Source organism: Nymphalis io, chromosome 6 (genome assembly GCF_905147045.1).
Source record: "Nymphalis io chromosome 6, ilAglIoxx1.1, whole genome shotgun sequence".
In the NCBI taxonomy this organism is placed as follows: domain Eukaryota; kingdom Metazoa; phylum Arthropoda; class Insecta; order Lepidoptera; family Nymphalidae; genus Nymphalis; species Nymphalis io.
The window spans coordinates 3,116,208-3,135,406 of record NC_065893.1 but is presented as its reverse complement, the minus strand read 5'-3'; the positions used below and the strand labels follow the sequence as shown (position 1 = coordinate 3,135,406).

The window sequence follows — 19,199 nt, the reverse complement described above, 5'->3', positions numbered from 1 at the left end:
AGTGAAACGAGAGCGAAACATACCACGAATTTTTGCCGAAATAATTTGAATCAATTTAGAAATTAATTGGTTTACAAAACCTATTCTACATTGAGAAAGTCAGACTAGATTGCGTGTTTATATTTAACAATTGCCGCTGTCCCACGGTAGTAATTATTTCAAGCTTCGTTAGTATTGATTTATCGATTTCTGGTGTTGATAACCTTTGACAAAAAAGAAAAATTATGAATATAGTAGACCAGTAACGTATGTTACACCATTACATGCAATAATAACATCACTACATGTTATAAAACAAAGTCCCTCCGCCACGCTTGTCTGTCTGTCTGAACGTGATTAACTCAAAAACTGCCTAACCGATTTTCATACGGATTCACCAATAGACGGGCTGTTACGTTACATTATTTACATTATATTACATTTTTATTTTAACAATATGTATTATATGTTTTCGGTATATGTATCATTCGAAAGAGGATATTTTATTTGTGCCTCTGTAATTTGTCTTTTGTTCAATTTAATGTATAATATATTATGGACTAATCATTTGTACAAAACTTTTAATAAACAATTACTTGTAGTATAAAAACTTGAATCGTCGCGAAATTTTTAAATCAGCTGGCTTTTTATATTTCTTTTCTTATTGAAGCTGAGTGGGAATGCGGCGCGTCGGGCTGCTGGTAACAGTTGTATTCACTTATGCGCATTCCATTTGTTCAGGTGCAAATTTGGTATATTGGAATTAATTTAGGTCGATTTTTTTAACAATATAAAGTTGAATGACGTGACTGCTGACAAGTTTGGTTAGGTCTTAAGTTATATTATAAGAAATAACAAAAATTGTATATGTTATAGTTTTACAAATATTTACAAAAAATGTTCACATACTATTTTCCCCAACAACCACCATTCCTGAGATATCATTTGGAACATATGAAATAATAATATGCTACGTCTAAAATTATGTATTATAGGTGGCCGTATAAACAAGATGTTTATATTTACAAACTATTCTGCGAAATACCATACTCTAAAAGTTTTATGCTATTGATTTTTGAAACAAAAGTTGGATAATTTCTTTTATTTGCAAATAATCTCTGGCTAACATAAGCGCCCTGGCGGCTGGCTTGTGTATGCATCTAATGTATAGGGTTCTCTTAAGGTAGTGAGAATCCTTCTAGACTCAGCTTAACCTACGGCGAAGGAGAAGTTGCCTATAGCATACTTTTCCAGCAGGTCAAGAGCAGGTCAGCAAAGCATTTTCTTCCTGTTCTTCTTAATGTCACAGAAGTAGACCACCGCTACCCATCACCTCTCGCTATAACGCGCAACGGCGGTGATACCTCAGTCAATCGATCTCTTATGTAATAAAAAAAACATTAACACAGTTTTCTTAATACTGTAAGATATTTTAATAACGACAGCATTTAAACGTGCCCTTAATTAAAGCATCCATATTAATGATGTCAAGTCATAGGAAATAGTTCCAAATCACGCAATTTAACGAATCACAATACTTAGTCATTTATTATATTTACGATTGTCTTTGGACTACCGATTTACTGGCTGATCGGCTTGGGTTGGGAACTTTATGAGTTTATTCAGTTTTAATTTCCTTCATGCTGATTTAATTAGTAATTGATTAGAGAGATTTTTCAGGAAAAGATATTAAGATTATTAGATAAGTATCTATTATACATAAGTAAAAGTTTTCCTTTGAACCATTTAAGCAAGTCGGATTGCTATCAAGAATAAACTCTGTTCAGACAGTTCATATCGCTTCAATTTTTATTTTTTGATTGTAAATCATTGCCGTGTTATTTTAAAATATTTAATTTAAATCTTTAATTTATTTTAAAATCTTACTTAATAGCGGATTGACCGCTCTTAAGTAAGATTTTAAAATAATTTTTTTATCATAAAATTAAATCTTGTTACAAAAACTATTAACTAAAAAGTGTTATTAAATAATAAAATTATGTATAAACGATATAAAAAAGCCTGAAGTTCGTAATCGTTGATTTCCATTTAGAACAAATGATATAATATCCATGTGTCGAGCCGAGTGGTAAGAACGCGTGAATCTTAACCGATGATCGTGGGTTCAAATCCGGGCAAGCACCACTGAATTTTCATGTACTTAATTTGTGATTATAATTCATCTCGTGCTTGACGGTGAAGGAAAACAATACATATTTTCTAAAACTAAAACAAAAATAGTGAAATTTTAAGAAGCATCTTGCCGATTATTCAATTTATTTCTGTAAAACGACGATATAAATGCGCTTTATATAAGACATACTATACATATTTAATATATTTCATAATATTTACAAAAAATAAAAGCATGTTTTATTTTGTAAATTATTACAATGCATATAGATAGTTGACTAGATCTGAGCGATTAATAATTCGTGTACAATGTCGTTTACGGATCGATTGAGAATGGGTCAGTACTAACATACGGCCGGCATCGATACACGTATACTTTGATGCCCATTTTCTTTGAATATATAATATTAACTTATATATATATAATTATAACAATAACTCTAGAATTCATTTGATTTTGAACAAAAAGCTACATTGGAGATTAATTTTCTGCAATAAGTGGAAGGATTGCGGAAAAAATTATAAGATTTCTTTTTTTTGTATTGAAAACAAACGCTTAAAATGAAGCATCAAAAAGTAAGTGTGGACTTCTGGGCCATGTTTCAAACGATGTTCTCGTATGGTGTATTGACGATTCTATGCTTTGTAATGATACGGCTTATGCAAGCTGTTTATTTACTACCACAAAGACTTAAAAGGCATCAGGAGAAAATCGAGAATACGCTTACAGAGCTTCAGGTGAGGCGTTTGTTATGACGCAGTAGATGACCATTAAGTACATACTTGTAAATTAAATGTAATTTAGGAAAATATTAATATATTTATCGATGAATTAAAAATCCCTTTTGTCTTTTTATATAAAATAACATGGATAGAATATGTATTTTTGATAACATACATGGTGATGATTTAAACAATTATACTAAGTGAGGTTTCGGGATATATAAAACAATAGAATAGGAAGGCGGACGAGCATATGGGCCACCTGATGGTAAGTGGTCCCCAACACCCATAGACATTGGCATTGTAAGAAATGTTAACAACCGTGGAAACTAAGATATTATTTCCCTTGTGATTGTAAATACACTAACTCACTCACCTTTCAAACCGGATCACAATAATACCAAATACTGCTGTTTTGCGGTAGTGAGTGGTACCTTCTCAGACGAGCTTGCACAAAACTCTACCACCAGTATATGTACCTGTTCACACAATGGTATTAATTTTAATCAATTAAATATGCAAATATTGCAATGCTTATTTATTTATCTTAACATAAATTTTACCAAAATCAAAGGATAGTGTACAATTCATTAAGATTGCAAGCAAACATTGAACTATAAGTTAACCAACTACTGAATACCTTTGATCAAGATATCTGGAGCTTTGTTTATTTTTGTTAGAAGAAAATTGGACAAATAACCCATTAGTTCATTATAAGAAATATGATTAACTATTATCCATATTAATGTTTATGAATAATAAAATCTAAAGTATTGCATATCTCATGAAAATGCATAAATTTTATTTGTATGTATATGGTCTGGTTTGGTCTGGAAGACTAGTTAGTGAGTGTTGATAATTCAAAAACAATACACATAAATCAGTTATTTTCTAGTAGAATAGCTGATGACTGGAGTAATAAAAATAGATGCAGAGTCCTACTATAAAAATATCATGGTGTAGGTTGTTTCCAAGCCCGCTTGGGTAGTTACCGTCAACCCACATATTCTACCGTCAAACAGCAATACTTGATATTATTGTACCGTAACAGCCTGTGAATGTCCCACTGCTGGGCTGAAGGCCTCCTCTCCTCTTTTTGAGGAGAAGGTTTGGAGCTTATTCTACCACGCTGCTCCAATACGGGTTGGTGGAAGTTCTGGTTTAAAGGTGAGTATGCCAATGTAAAACCGGTACCAGGGACATAACAAGACTCCAAGGTTGATGGCAAGTTGATGATGTAAGAGATGGTTAGAATTGCTTAAAGTGCAATTCACCATCAACTCCTTCTGACAGTAGCGATATAAAGGCGTAATAATGTGTATTTACAGACGCGGTTTCCAGATCTTAACATTACGGCAAAAGATTTGGAAAAATTTGAAAAAGAAATGGACGAACCATACGACAGGGAAATAGGAGAAGAATGTGATGAACTTAATGTAGATGCAGAAGAAGGCGAAGATGTTAAGCCAGAAGAAAATAAGAAAGATGACTAATTACTACTTTTTAGTTAGTATATTTGTCTATTTCATCATTAGTTTAAATGTAGAAAACCTTACTGTTGAATAAAGCTATTTTTTAGAATTATAAAGCATATTTTTGAATCAAATACAAAAATTAAACATTCAAATTTAAAAAAAAATATTAATTATAAAATAGTATATGTAGGGTATTAAGAAAAAGAAGTCACGACACTAAAAATGCATATTCGTAATTTGAACTTTAATACTGTTTCATAATGAAAAATGAAAGCTTACACGGTGTAACTTACGAGGTTAATACTTAGTTTAGATGATAGCACATAGATGGCGTTAAAATAAACTAATATAAAAGCTCGCTGGACTGGGTCGGAGGCGTGGTTAACACGAGCGAGCTTTCACCCCGTCTTTATTTTATTGATCGCACCACTCACGGTATAAGCGTAAATACTTTTAAAAGCCGTTATCGGCGTTTTATTGTTATCTGTGTTATGTTGGTCGCTGTTCACTGTACCTCGATAAATAGATAGCATTTATCTAGTTGTGAAAATGAATAAACAATCAGTTGTTGAAACGTATTGTCATATGTCGGACGCGTTAATAATCATGTTAAGTGATCGTAAATGAATGGATAGAGTGCGTGAATTCTAAATCGATCAAGATGACTAGGTCGAGCTACAGGCCCTTAGTTCCAAGATCTTCGAATAATTCTTTAGAAAACCGTGAAATCGGGTAAGTACTATTCCGAATAATATATTCTATTATTTCAATAAATAAGTCTGGAATTAAACCACAGTGCTCGTTGCTATCATCGTAAATTGTATATAAATAGTTCTTTTAATGAGTTACGTTTAATATCAATACCGTTGATTACAGAGTTCATTACACCTTACTTTTCTTGTTTTGATGAACAAGCTTTAAAGGCAGTTGTATCTTGGCGCCTTATCTGGCTTTTAAAAAAGCGGTAGTCAAAACCTCATTAAAATACCAGTTCCTTAACTAATTACAATTAAAATAATTTATAATTATATTTTTTGACATCTGATATTCGAGATAAAATAAATTAAAATTTTTGGAAATATAACAGTTATAGGAAAAATCTTAAGTTTTATACCGTTAAATATAATAATTAAAATAATTTATTAATACTGTGTAACTTAAGTGGCAGAATTTCAAGGACCTTTTTTGTATTTGGACTAGATAAAAATGTAGAAGCGATTAAGCTATTGTGCTATTATAAAATATTTGCTAACATAATGTAGGACAAATATATCGCAACAATTTACTAACATATTTCTATAACAAAGGGATTCACGATCATTTCAAATACAAAGCGTAATATTTCGCAAAGATAAGATACGAAAAACAGATTTCTAGAATTTCTTTAAGTCATAAATTCTATTTTTGAAATTTAAATAGTTTATTTAGTAATTATTAGCGATTATTTTTTTAAATCGTCATTAATCACTTGGCCTTTTTTGTGCCTATTTTGTGTGTTGTGCGAGTAACTCACTCACCATGAAGAAGAACTTGGCAGGTGATAAAAGCCGGCCGCCTGTCCGACGCCAAACCTCCTTGGGAATACTTTTTGCTGGTTTCCCGCCATTATAGTGTAGTTATACGCTCTTTGATATTGATCGACGTATTAATCCAAAAATCCCTTATACGCAGTTATTTTATTCAAAAATAGAATCGTTTTGCTTTATGTATAGTTAAGTAGAATTTTTCACGGAGCTTAATTCAGAATTTACTATTGGCTTGCTTTTTAATGATTAGAAGGCAAGGAAAAACGAAAAGTTCTCTATTCTCTTTTGAAAATGCCCGCTATTCCCAAAATCAGTCTGAAAGACAAGAAGTCCATCCATCATTTTCATTTATTTTGTATTGTGATTTAATATCTTAATTATTAAAGGTACATATAATTAAAAGTCGAGATGGCCCAGTGGTAAGAACGCGTGAATCTTAACCGATGAACGTGGGTTCAAACCCGGGCGAGCACCTCTGAATTTACATGTGCTTAATTTCTGTTTATAATTCATCTCGTGCTTTTCGGTGAAGGAAAACATCGTGAGGAAACCTGCATGTGTCTAATTTCATCGAAATTCTGCCACATGTGTATTCTACCAACCCGCACTGGAGCAGCGTGGTGGAATAAACTCCAAACCTTCTCCTCAAAAAAAGGGAGAGGAGGCCTTAGCCCAGCAGTGGGACATTTACAGGCTGTTACTGTACTGTACTGTACATATAATTAATGATTAATGAATAATACTTACGTTTCTAGTTACAAATGTAAACACCTAAGATAAGAAATCTCAATAAGGGTAAGACAAAAGACGAACGGGTTCGTGTGACGCACTAAGAGATAGCTCGAGAGAGACATGCGTTAGATTGAAGTTCATTTACAAATTTACTAAAAGTTTAGAATTACTTTTATATAATAATATACCATGACAACATTTATAAAATGACCGCTTTGTCCCCCACTTCACTCACGGATCAAAATGAAGGATTTTCATACAAACTGAATAATCACTACCTTAGGCATTAAATTATCAAAAATCCTTCCTAATGCTAATTTTCATGGTGTCATCTTATCATATGTCAGTCTATCTGTCAGTTAGTCTTTTATATATATAGATTTATACATATAATTATATTGGTTTTTGCAAGCTCGTCTGGGCAGGTACCACCAACTCATCAGATATTCTACCGCAAAACAGCCGTACTTGGTATTGTTGTGTTTCGGTTTGAAGGGTGAGTGAGTCAGTGTAATTACAGGCACAAGGGACATAACATCTCAGTTTCCAACGTTGGTTGCGCATTAGTAATGTAAACGATGGTTAACATTTCTTACAATGCCAATGTCTATGGCCGTTGCTGACCACTTACCATCAGGTGGCCCATATGCTCGTCTTTCTTCTTATTCTATAAAAAAACTAAGATAAATTACAAGAAAAATAATTATTCTAAAAATCAAATCATGAACCACAAGTACCGAGTTATAATATCGTATACATTTATGAACAATTTTAAGTTTATAATTCATCTCTTGCGTAGCGACTAATCGCTTAGAGGAAGCTTGCACGTGTTAGATAAAATTCCGCTATTAGTGTATGCACGAAAAAAAACTTGGTGAAATAATCTCCAAGCGTGCTCATGTATCCTTGAAGGACTCCTTTGCCCAATATGCTAAACAAATAGCCTTTAATTAAAAAAAATACGTATACTGGCAACTTTGATGTTTTAGGATAATCTCAAGTATAAAAACATATTATATATAGTATGTAGTATACATATTATAATATTTTTCAATGGCGGTTTTGCGCAAAATCTTGGGAATAGATATTTTACACATACTTAACACTGTGTGCTGTGTCTATTTGAGCGGTGAGCCAGTGTAATTATAAACCTATAGGATGTATTTAATTATATCTACTTGGCCCATATGTCGGTCTGCCTTCATTTCCTTAAGACATCATTACTCGAAAATATTAGAACGACATATTAATTTCCACATTTTGTTCTTACATTAATATAAACATTATTAGCTCAATAGAACAAATACCGGTTAGGGCACTTATGATTTGAAAGTTGTTAATCTAGGCTAGAATCTAGAACTAAAATTAGTGGGAGTAGAGGTCAAAGACCTTAGTCTCTATGAAACTAAGCCTTATAAATAATAATAAATTAAATCATTTCAGTTTTAAAGTTCAAGTGGTCAGAAGAATTTTAATGATATCTAAATATAATAAATAATTGGCTTATTATTGAATATACAAAAATAATAATATTAAGGAGAGTCTCGTGAGACGTTTTTTAACGAAACACATGTTATTAATTGTATATATTTATCTAGTGATAATTTTTCATAATAAGTATATCACGTGATTATAAAATTGCACATAATATATATTTTGTATGCATGTTTGTATTTTTCGTTTTATTTATTTTTCGTTTGCACACCTACAAAATTTCTTTTCTGTATTTCCTAAGGTTGTCTAGTAAAACATTTCGTTATCATTAGGCCCGCATTACAATATATAGCTTATTCCAACTACAAGAAAAGTAAAGACAAAAAAAACTTTGACACCGAATTGCCGCGATATAATTGTTAGAGATTTTCAATAACCTATGATATTCACTATGGATTCGGGAAAAAATGGCGTTTTCAATGTCCACGAAGTTGGAATTTTGGACGTTGAATTAAAGTGGTTATAACTAGTTAAGTGGAATAGTGCTGTATTATAAATAAAGGTAAATAAATCAAGAACTGTTTGTAGTTCGTAATACAGCAGAACCTTTAGCAAATCGCACGAAGTATGTAAATCTAAGGTTTGTTTATCTTTATTCTTTCTTCAATTGTAGTATAGATCTTATTTGGCAACAAAAATATATGCAATTAGGTATTAGTAATAAAGATATTATTAATAAAAGTATTAAATAATAAATTTAAACATTTAAATCTATTAATATACTTCAGGCGAATGTACTGAAACATGATGTGAAATCGAAATGCGAATATGAAATCTTGAGGGTCCTTTAAGTTAGTAGGCACGCATGCGCTAAGAAATATTTTTTTTCTTTTAATTAAGAGTAAGCCTACATTAGCCGAAAGACTGACAGACACCGTCATCTTAGCAGCGAATGTTGATAACCTTTAACCTGATCAAATCAAAAACTTTATTGCGAACAATATTCCTAATCTTATTAGTGTAATTACTAATTATTATCAATGATAAGATAAAATCATTTTTTTAAACGCCTTTTGCAAGGAATGTATCGATTACATTATTCACTAGCCGGATACTAAGCTTGGGGGGGCCAGTAAATAATGCCTTGTGCTTTAAAATGTGTATTTTACTAGTGGTAGGGCTTTGTGCAAGCTCATCTGGTTAGGTACCACCCATCAGATATTCTACCGCAAAACAGCATCACTTGGTACTGTTGTATTCCGGTTTGAATGGTGAGTGAGCCAGTGTAATTACAAGCTCAAGGGACATAACATATTAGTTCCCAAGGTTGGTTGCACATTAGCGTTGTAAGCGATGATTAACATTTCTTACAATGCCAATGTCTATGGGCGCTGGTAACTACTTACTATCAGGTGGCCATGTGCTCGTCCGCCTACCTATACTATAAAAAATGTGTTTATTAAAAAAAATTAAGGGCAAGCTATACGTACCTAAACATTTAAGCGACACCGACAGTTTTTTCTGTTTAATTTTCTATTAGTTAGTGGGAGTTGGGAAAAATAATCCTGTAAAAAAAGGAACCATACAAAAATATAGGTCAATGAACAGGAAATGGTGTTTCTTGCATTTGGAAGAGTGCCAACGAATAGCAAAATAAAGTACTCGATGTGCAGTGCGATCTGAGGTCATGGATCAATTAGACTTGACCTTAACACAATTGCTATGTGATATTTCAAAACAAAAAAAAAACTATTTACATTATATTATATTAAAGGCTTAGGTCGTTAACATACTTTATGTAGCCTTTTTTTAAGCAAAGTAATTATTATTATTATTATAAAGGTGGTTGTTGAATGGACCAAAACAGCATGACTTCTGTAAAGTGGTAGCTAGCTCCAACTTAAGCACAGACACAGAATTAGTCAATGGTCTAGGATCCAGTCAACAGTGATCAACATTGGCACTTCGAAGGGAGGCCGCGTCATCGACAAGGAGACGTGGTGGTGAAACAGCTCAGTACAGGAGGCAGTTCGAGAGAAAAAGACACAGTTTAAAAAGTGGCAAGAGACCAAATCTCCTGAAGACCGGGACGCGTATAAAGCAGTCAAATGTGCCACCAAACGAGCAGTTGCCAAAGCCTGCTACCAGACGTCACCTCTTTATGACACGCTTGAGACAAACGAGGGCCAACAGACTATCTTCAGTTTGGCAAAAGCTCTGGAGAAAACGACACAAGACATTACAAAATGTCTTTGTGTAAAGGACTCACATGGCACTTAAGGTGCGACGCAGTTAAGGCGAAGGAGAGGTGGCGCGACTACTTTAACGTGTTGCTTAAACCACAACACGGTAATGTCTCTCCTCCAGAACTGCCTCTTAATCTCGGACTTGTTGCACCGGTAACACCTGACGAGGTACTCAAATGTCTTCGTACAATGAAAAACCCAAAAGCCGTAGGCCCTGACGACTTGCCGATTGAAGCGTGGAAAGCGATGGGTTCTCATGGTGTAAACCTAAACCTTTTTACCTTTTTATCCAAATACTTACCAGCCGGAAGATGCCCAACTCTTCGAGATTGAGTATCATTACTCCAGTATATAAAGGCAAAGGTAGTGTACAGGACTGCGAAAGCTACCGCGGTATTAAGGTTGCCACACCATGAAACTCTTCGAACGCGTAATCGATTCAAGGCTCCGGCAAGAATGTACTGTCTCGGAATGTCAATAAGGGTTTCGCCCAGGCTGTGGAAACATAGACCCCATCTACGCCCTAAGAATACTGGCTGAGGTCCACAGGGAAAAGAAGAAGCCGCTGTACATGGCGTTTCTAGACCTGCAGAAGGCATTTGACTGCGTTCCACGCCAAATTATATGGTGGGCTTTGAAGATGAAGAACGTGCCACAAATCTATATTGACATTATCCGAGACATGTACCATAATTCGGAATCAATAGTAAGGACCGCCGTTGGCGACACACACCCTTTTCCGATCACAGTTGGTGTCCACCAAGGCTCGGCCCTGAGTCTTTTTCTGTTCAGTGTAGTGCTTGACGTTGTCACAGTGAAAGCCCATGAGCCATCTCCTTGGCTCATGATGTATGCTGATGACATTACACTGGTAGATGAGGACAAACAGGTATTGGAGCAAAAGGTGAACCAGTGGAAGGGTGTGCTAGAGAGGGGAGGTCTGATGCTAAATGTTGCGAAGACCGAGTATATGGCATGTGTACGGACCCCGAACCAATAAAGATAGGCGGAGAATCCGTTATTAAGACGGAAAAGTTTAAATACCTCGGGTCCGTACTGCACGAGTCTGGTACAATCGATCACGACGTCAGAGCTCGAACAAACGCAGCCTGGGCCAAATGGCGGGAAGTCAATGGGGTAATCTGTGATCGCAGGATACCGGTGAAATTAAAGGGCCTTGTGTACAAGTGCATCATCCGACCAGTCTTATTGTACGGCAGCGAGACGTGGCCAGCTCTCGCGAGACACGTTCAGCAACTTCACGTCGTGGAAATGAAGATGCTGCGGTGGATGTGTGGCGTTACGCGACTAGATTGCATTCGTAACGAGCACATCCGTGGTAGCCTTGGAGTTTGCGATGTAGCGGATAAGTTGCAGGAAAGCCGTCTGCGTTGGTTTGGCCACATTAGCCGCAGACCACCAGACTATGTCGGGAACCGATGCCTGGACTTTGTTGTTGAAGGCCCTAGATCCCGCGGTAGGCCCAAGAAGCGCTGGCTCGATGTTGTGAGGGACGATATGAGAGAGCACGATCTCACTAAGGAGGACGCTTTAGATCGGGCAAAGTGGAGGCATAGATGCAGGAAAGCGGACCCTGGCGTTACTAGACGGGAAAACGCTAGGCAAAAGAAGAAGATTTTTATTATAAAAACGAAATGTTATTACAAGTTCTTCCCCCTAGAGAATAGAGGCCTGCGTAGTAATACGCAGGCCGCCCGTCAGAGCGTCGCGATAGCATGCGCAAGCGATCCCGTGGCGCTCCTCGTTATGACGGAAAGAGAACCGCTGGTACTGGTGGTTAGTGGGTATTCCGTTGTTCGGGGTGCACTCGGCGCCTCGGACATTGGCGAGCCCCACATATCCCCCCGCTGTTCCAGTGGGGGAAACGTGTAATGCGTTTTTCCAGCGAATAATAATATATATATACCCTCGATAACATGAATGCAAAATCCCATGATGATCGGTTGAGTACTTAAGACGTGAAAAGGTAACAAGCCAACAATCAAACTCACTTTATTTAAGAGTCTCAATCTCAAAAATGTTATTTATACATGTTTTATTAAGAAAATTCAGTCCGTCGGGAAACTTCTAAATGACTTTTATCATTTACATTCCATATCTGATCGACGTCAAGATAAACGTGACTTGATCAAACATAAGGAAATAGGAATCGAATACGTAATTTCATCAGCAAGAATCTAGACCTACCTAGACCTGGAATAAAACTGACTGGAATAGAAGACTTGGATTATCATTTGAAATATAATAATTTAACAAAAGCTACAATAAGTCTGCGTCCGTTTCTTATTAAAATAATTACTCTTTCTTACTGATTTGAATTGGTAATTAGAATGTTATATTTTTTTATCGCTTATTTTCTGGTTAGATGTATCTTAGTTTTATAAGCAGACAAATGTCTGCATTAATGGTGGTAGAGCTTTGTGCAAGCTCGTCTGAGTAGGTACCACCCACTCATCAGATATTCTACTGCAAAACAGCAGTACTGTACAAAACCAGTGTAATTACAGGCACAGAGGACATAACATCTTAGTTCCCAAGGTTGGTAGCGCATTGGCGATGTAAGCGATGGTTAACATTTCTTATAATACCAATGTCTATGGGCGTTTGTGACCACTTACCATCAGGTGGCCCATATGCTCGTCCGCCTTCCTATTCTTTAAAAAAAAAATTCTAGCAGGGCTACAATATAACTGTCATTATATTCATTTTACACTCATAAAATAATCAAATTTTGATAACACGATAAACCAAAACCAAATTGAAGTTAATCAATATATATTCCATATCTTATCTGTTACAGTAATTAAATAAAAGCGTTTAGATACAATCGACAATTTTTATATTATAGCATGACTTTGAAATTTCTACGGTAAATCTTAATTCATTTAAGCATATACTCGTCACATCATTTTATAATAATATAATAATATCCTGGGACATTTTCATCGGCCATCTGATTCCAAATTAAGCTTGTACATAGCTTGTACTATGGAAACCAGACAACTGATATACTACATACACTATTTTTCTTTTGTAAATATATACTTATATAGATAGAAAATTACACCCAGACTCAGGACAAACAGACATGTTCATGCACACAAATATCTGTACTGGGTGGGAATCGACCCACGACCTTCGGAGTGAAAGGTAAGCATCCAACAACCACGCCAACCGGTTCGTCTATATTTTAATATTTAATTGGAAGTTGGAAGTGTGTACACTCCCGTGCCTCGGAAAGCACGTAAAGCCGTTGGTCCTGCGCCTGAACTCTTTCCGGTCGTGTCGGATTGCCGTCCCATCGGATTATGAGTGTTAGGGAATAGAGAGTGCACCTGTGTTTGCGCACACACTTGTGCACTATAATATCTCCTGCATAGTTAGCTAATCTCTCTTGAGATTGGCCGCCGTGGCCGAAATCGGTCTGGAGGACATTATTATTATTATTATTATTACATTTAATTAATTTGTTTAATCTATTAGTAGATAGTTGCATATTTAAAATAGTTTGTATTTTTGCCATTATTCCGACGTTTCTCGGCTTAGGACTTGCCTAAGCCGAGAAACGTTCTCATAGAAGACGCAATGAGAAGTTCGTTTCACTTCGTGGAATCCGTAGATCCGTACTCCTTATGTGAATAAATATTAAATAAAATAAAATTGTAAAAAATTACGATATCCAATGTATTAAAGTGTGTTTTTTAAAGTTACTTACAATTTTTCAGCTCAATCAGTTGAGTAGAACTAGATTATACCCACTCTATTATGTTAAATAAGAAAAAAAAAAGCGTTAAGAAAAACGGCAAGTCGTAATATTTGTTTAAATGAGCCTATTAGCTATATGATAGTGAATGTGTACAATACATATCAAATAAATTATTTGTACATAACTGCTATCGTTTAAATTTATGTTATAAAATATAAATGCAAAACTCATTTCTCAAAACTTAAATATATGTAAAAATATATAATTTAACTTTTTAATACGACACTAGGACTAGACATAGGATTATATATTAATACCACTATAAATAACGTTGATTAGAGGTTGAATGGTAGAGTTGAACAACACAATGGTTTGTCCTCTTCTTTCAAATGTCAAATTAGTGCCGCAATACAACGATTATTATTTAGACTGTAGTTATATTATGTACATAATATCTGATAATACTAAGTCGAATGAACCCTCTGTTTATTTGCTACTTATATCGTAACAGTGCTATTTGTTATCAGATAGAATAGTTTTATATAAAGTCGACCTCTCAGTTCAGTAGCTCGTTGTGATAACGTTTAAAGCGTCACTTGTTATGTAATCTACACATATCTACTTACATGTAAGGCTAATATAATATTATAATCGCAACAATAGTTAAGGTAGCATGGGAAAGCTATCCCGTGGCGCTCCCCGCTAAGAAGGAAAGGGTACCGCTGGGTTTTTAGTGGGTATTCCGATGTTCGGAGCGCACTCGGCGCTTGAAACACCGGCGAGCCCCACATACCCCCCTACTGTTCCCGTGATGGTCGTTGTGTCAAGTTAATAATGATGTTCTTCTGGCGGATTTTGGCCGCGGCGCATTTTCAAAGAAAGACTAACCAACTGCGCAGGGCATATAATGAATAAGTATATGCGCAAACACTAGTACAATATATATTTATTCATTCTAAAAATTCGATGCTAAAATTCCGACACTAGAAAGAGTTCGGGACTAACAGAGACATAGAAGTGAATTAACAACTTTTCTTCGATATTTTTGACGAAAAACCCCAATTATATTTTTATTTTAAAACTCGCAGTATAAGCCCAGGATTTCATATTTAAGGATAGCCTTAAACTAATTAAATCTAATTTTTAACTACCTACTAGGTCAACGAGGTCATTTATAACATATCAGTTATACTAGATCAATTTAAAAATTGAAATTTAAAAATTGAAAAATTATACTCAATCAGCCCCAGGCATTTGGTCCGGGTGATTTTATTATTGACTTATAAAAGCCGAGATGGCCCTGTGGTAAGAACGCGTGAATCTTAACCGATGATCGTGGGTTCAAACCCGGGCAAGCACCACTGAATTTTCATGTGCTTAATTTGTGATTATAATTCATCTCGTGCTTTACGCTGAAGGAAAACATCGTGAGGAAACCTGCATGTGTCTAATTTCACTGAAGTTCTGCCACATGTGAATTCTACCAACCCGCATTGGAGCAGCATGGTGGAATAAGCTCCAAACCTTCTCCTCAAAAAGAGGAGAGGAGGCCTTTAGCTCAGCAGTGGGACATTCACAGGCTGTTACGGATTACGGATTACGGATTTTATTATAATTCGAAGTAAAATCGTCACTACATTTTACCCCCATTGTCTATTTTGTGTTATGGTGGTAGTTCCATTAAGTTGCTCATTTGATTGACTTTTTTCTAAGTGAAATAGAAAACGTAACTTCAGAGTTAATAGAAATTATATTTTCTTCTTTAAGCCAAACTTAGAAATACATCAATTATAAAAACCGCTAAAGTCATTTTAGTCCAAATAGAAGCGTAATAATATCAAAAATCACCGCAAAATTCAATCAATTTTCGATTAGATTAGAACTACATTTAAGGCCGTCTACTTATAAAATATTTTTTGTAAATGTAAATTTTAAGTATAAAGATCTTATATCATAGATTCTTAATAAATAAAAAAGGAGTCACTATACAGGATATTTCAGAATATCTGAATGTCTGTCAAAATATCTTTCAAATACTTGAATACACTATTAAAACTTTTTTTATAAAATAAGGAGGCGGCTTTGTGTCTGGGTGGGATCATCAGATATTCTGCGCTAAATAGCAATATTTAGTATTGTTGCGTTCTGGTTAAAAGGTTGAGTGAGCCAGAGTGAGCCAGCCAGCACAAGGGACATAACATCTCAGTTCCCAAGGTCGGTGACGCATTGGCGATGTAAGGAATGGTTATTATTTCTTACCTCGCCAATGTCTATGGCCGGTTGTGGCCACTAACCATCAGGTGTCCACAACATACAACATAAAAAAAATTATGGATCACCATGGTCACCATTGCCCATATTGCCATATACATTTGTGTTGTAAGAAATATTAACTATTCCTTACATCGTCAATGTGCCACGAATCTTGGGAATTAAGTTGTAATGTAACAAACCGGAACAAAACGAAACTGTTGCGGTTGATGTGATGCGTGGTATCTGCTCAGGCGGGCTTGCATAAAGCTCTATTACCACGTAAAATCTCAAAGAAAAAGTCCTGTCTGTAAGCTTAGTTCTAATTTTTGTGCCTCGTCTTTAATGTACATAGTTTCTGTAAAATGTACACACATTTAAGACAAGGCAGTAAGTGAATTCTACCACAGCTTGCAGAGTATATGATGAGCTTATATATATGAACTTGCAATTCCATAAATCCAATTAATGTAATTTTACGCAATATTATTCACTCATAAAAACATTTTAAATGTGAAAGTAAGATTTTATGCTTCAACGCCTTAAATGATTGTGAAATTGCATGTATATGTAATCTCAATAATGATAATAACATATTAATAACTTAGAACATTAAACAAATAGTTCAAAATCTACGCGGTGAAAACAAAAGTTTCAGTTAGAATCTTTGACTTTAGCTAAAACCGTCAAGTTTAGTTGGTTCATTTGTTTGAAAAGGTTAGTAACTAATATTACTTGATTAGTTTTTAGGACAGGCAAACGAGCCACCTGATGGTACGTGGTCACCACAGCCCACAGATATTAGACCTCGGGAACTAAGATATTATGTTCCTTGTCACCGACTCAATCACGCTTCAAACCGGAACGCAACAATACGCAATAATAAGTATTGCTGCTTATCGATGGATATCTGATGAATGGGTGGTACCTCCCAGACACAGCACAAAACCTTAGCACATATTAGTAAGTATATATCTATAACGAGAGATTTCGTATTTGTGTTAATTATTATTAATTGTGGTCTTAAACGCATTTTAAAATTTAGTATAACTCAGTTGAAATGGCAATTAAAATAATATTTTTATTCATTTAGTATTAAAGAGACGTATTTTTTTTCTATATTTTTAATAATGGTATCATAGATACTCATAATTTAACACATATTTTATGCTTATAACGACAACGACATATGCAAATATAATATATACGTATTGTTTAATATGTAACAATAGTGGTAATTTTTATTTTAGGTTAAACTCTTAAGGTTTTCAAAAAGTATTATTGAATTAAGGTGTTATTAAGCGACATCTATTGGTAAAACTTAAAACCATTATATAAGGTTGCTTATAATTTTGTCAGTGCAACTTGATAGTACGATGCAACAAACTTCTAGCGACCTCTATTGCCAGGCGGACTTACTAAATATCATTTTATGCGTTTCTTATGTTTAATACGTTGTAAGTCATCTTATTTTTTTGTGAAAAATATCCAAAAAGACCGCTTGGTGTGATTTTTTCCTTCACCGCCGAGCACAAGAAGAATTGTAAACAATAATTAAGCATATGAAGATTCAGATTGAGTTCGGAATCATGGAATAAGATTTTCGTCTTCGAACCACTGGGCCATCACGGCTCATTTACTTTTATTGCAGAACCGTTATTAAACTTTTAAATGATTGATTTGACATTTACGTTTTATGGCATATGCATCATACGTGCCATAGAAAAGAGGTCACAATTGCTTTATTTTATTTAAATGAAAACAGCTTTTATACTTAAAAATTAACACAGAGAACTGAATGTATTTTTTTATTATTTTAAATTTTACTATAAATATTAGGTATATTGTTATTTAAAGAAACCTGTACATTACTTTGCGAGTGTGGCAGATAGTAAACATGACTTACTTTAAATCAGGACGCTACAACGATGCGTCTTCATAGACGATAAAAGATATATTTTGAACATTATAAAAAAGCCTTTGAACCTTAAAATAAAACATAATCCAAGATTAATTTTAAGTCACTTCAAAATAAAGCAAATTATTGTTATCATAAATTTAAAAAGGGAAAAATAATATAATTTTTACACAGCAGATTTAACATAAAACAGATTTGAAATCTCGGCTATATTTATATAAGAAATAAAATAAATGAATTATATGCTTACCTGTATCGGATACTTTGCTTCCGTAAATTAAAACATCAACAAATTTAATCATAAGCATTGCAATATTTAAAAGGCTTTAAAACCAAGGAATAAACTTCAACTGTGTTAATAAACGTCGGTTGAAATTTGTTTTATTTTAAAATAAAACGCGTTTGTAATTTGTTACAAAACCACAAACGATTGTAATTAATTTCTTTACATATCCCACGTTTTCATTTTATTACTTCGATTACTAGAATACTTGAAACATTTAATTATAGATTTCATGAGGTTACATCTTTTATTTAGTAGGAATGATTTCGTGGAATCATCTACACTTTAATGGTTAAAGGAGAATTATAATGAGTCCTATTAATCGAACAGTGAATGCAAGTTTGCGTGTAAGCTTTGTTTATTTTCAATTTAGAATTACAGTTGGAACTTTTTCATTGTCAAACTGGCAAAGTTATATAAATAAAATTATTTCTATTTCTGCCCCTTGTGGCGAGCACTGTCATGCTACATGGAGCAAGGGATAGATAATGTCTTTCCTGATGGTATTAAGAATCTCATGTGAAAAGGAATCCGTTTGGACAATCCCCATGAATCTTTAAAAAGTAGGTTTATTTCTGTAAGAGTACCTGTTCACATAGTATGATATAGATCCATACGATTGTCTGGGTATACGTGTTTGCGTTGCGCGTTTTCCTAAGCCAATACAGAGCTTTCTGGTGTAGCTTGGAGCTAGGTTTTAAGTATGAATTGTATTTGATTATTTTAGACTACACTTATTTTAGCGTTATCAAGCAAACGAATAAAATAAGTCA

The 19,199-nt window shown here is 34.4% G+C and overlaps 2 protein-coding genes across 2 annotated transcripts in view; both read left to right on the top strand.

Moving 5' to 3' along the window:
* Nucleotides 1-2,673: 2,673 nt before the first annotated feature.
* On the top strand, nucleotides 2,674-4,368 carry LOC126769180 (uncharacterized). The gene is made up of 2 exons (XM_050487823.1): nucleotides 2,674-2,850; nucleotides 4,164-4,368. Exons 1-2 carry the CDS (start codon nucleotides 2,674-2,676, stop codon nucleotides 4,326-4,328), a joined length of 342 nt encoding a protein of 113 aa, XP_050343780.1. The 3' UTR covers nucleotides 4,329-4,368.
* A 465-nt stretch (nucleotides 4,369-4,833) lies between these two features.
* LOC126769163 (uncharacterized) overlaps nucleotides 4,834-19,199 on the top strand; it is a 99,492-nt gene continuing 85,126 nt past the window's right edge. Inside the window, exon 1 of the mRNA XM_050487787.1 lies at nucleotides 4,834-5,042. Coding sequence (XP_050343744.1) covers nucleotides 4,972-5,042 — 71 coding nt within the window. The 5' untranslated portion in view covers nucleotides 4,834-4,971. The remainder of the gene's footprint in view (nucleotides 5,043-19,199) is intronic.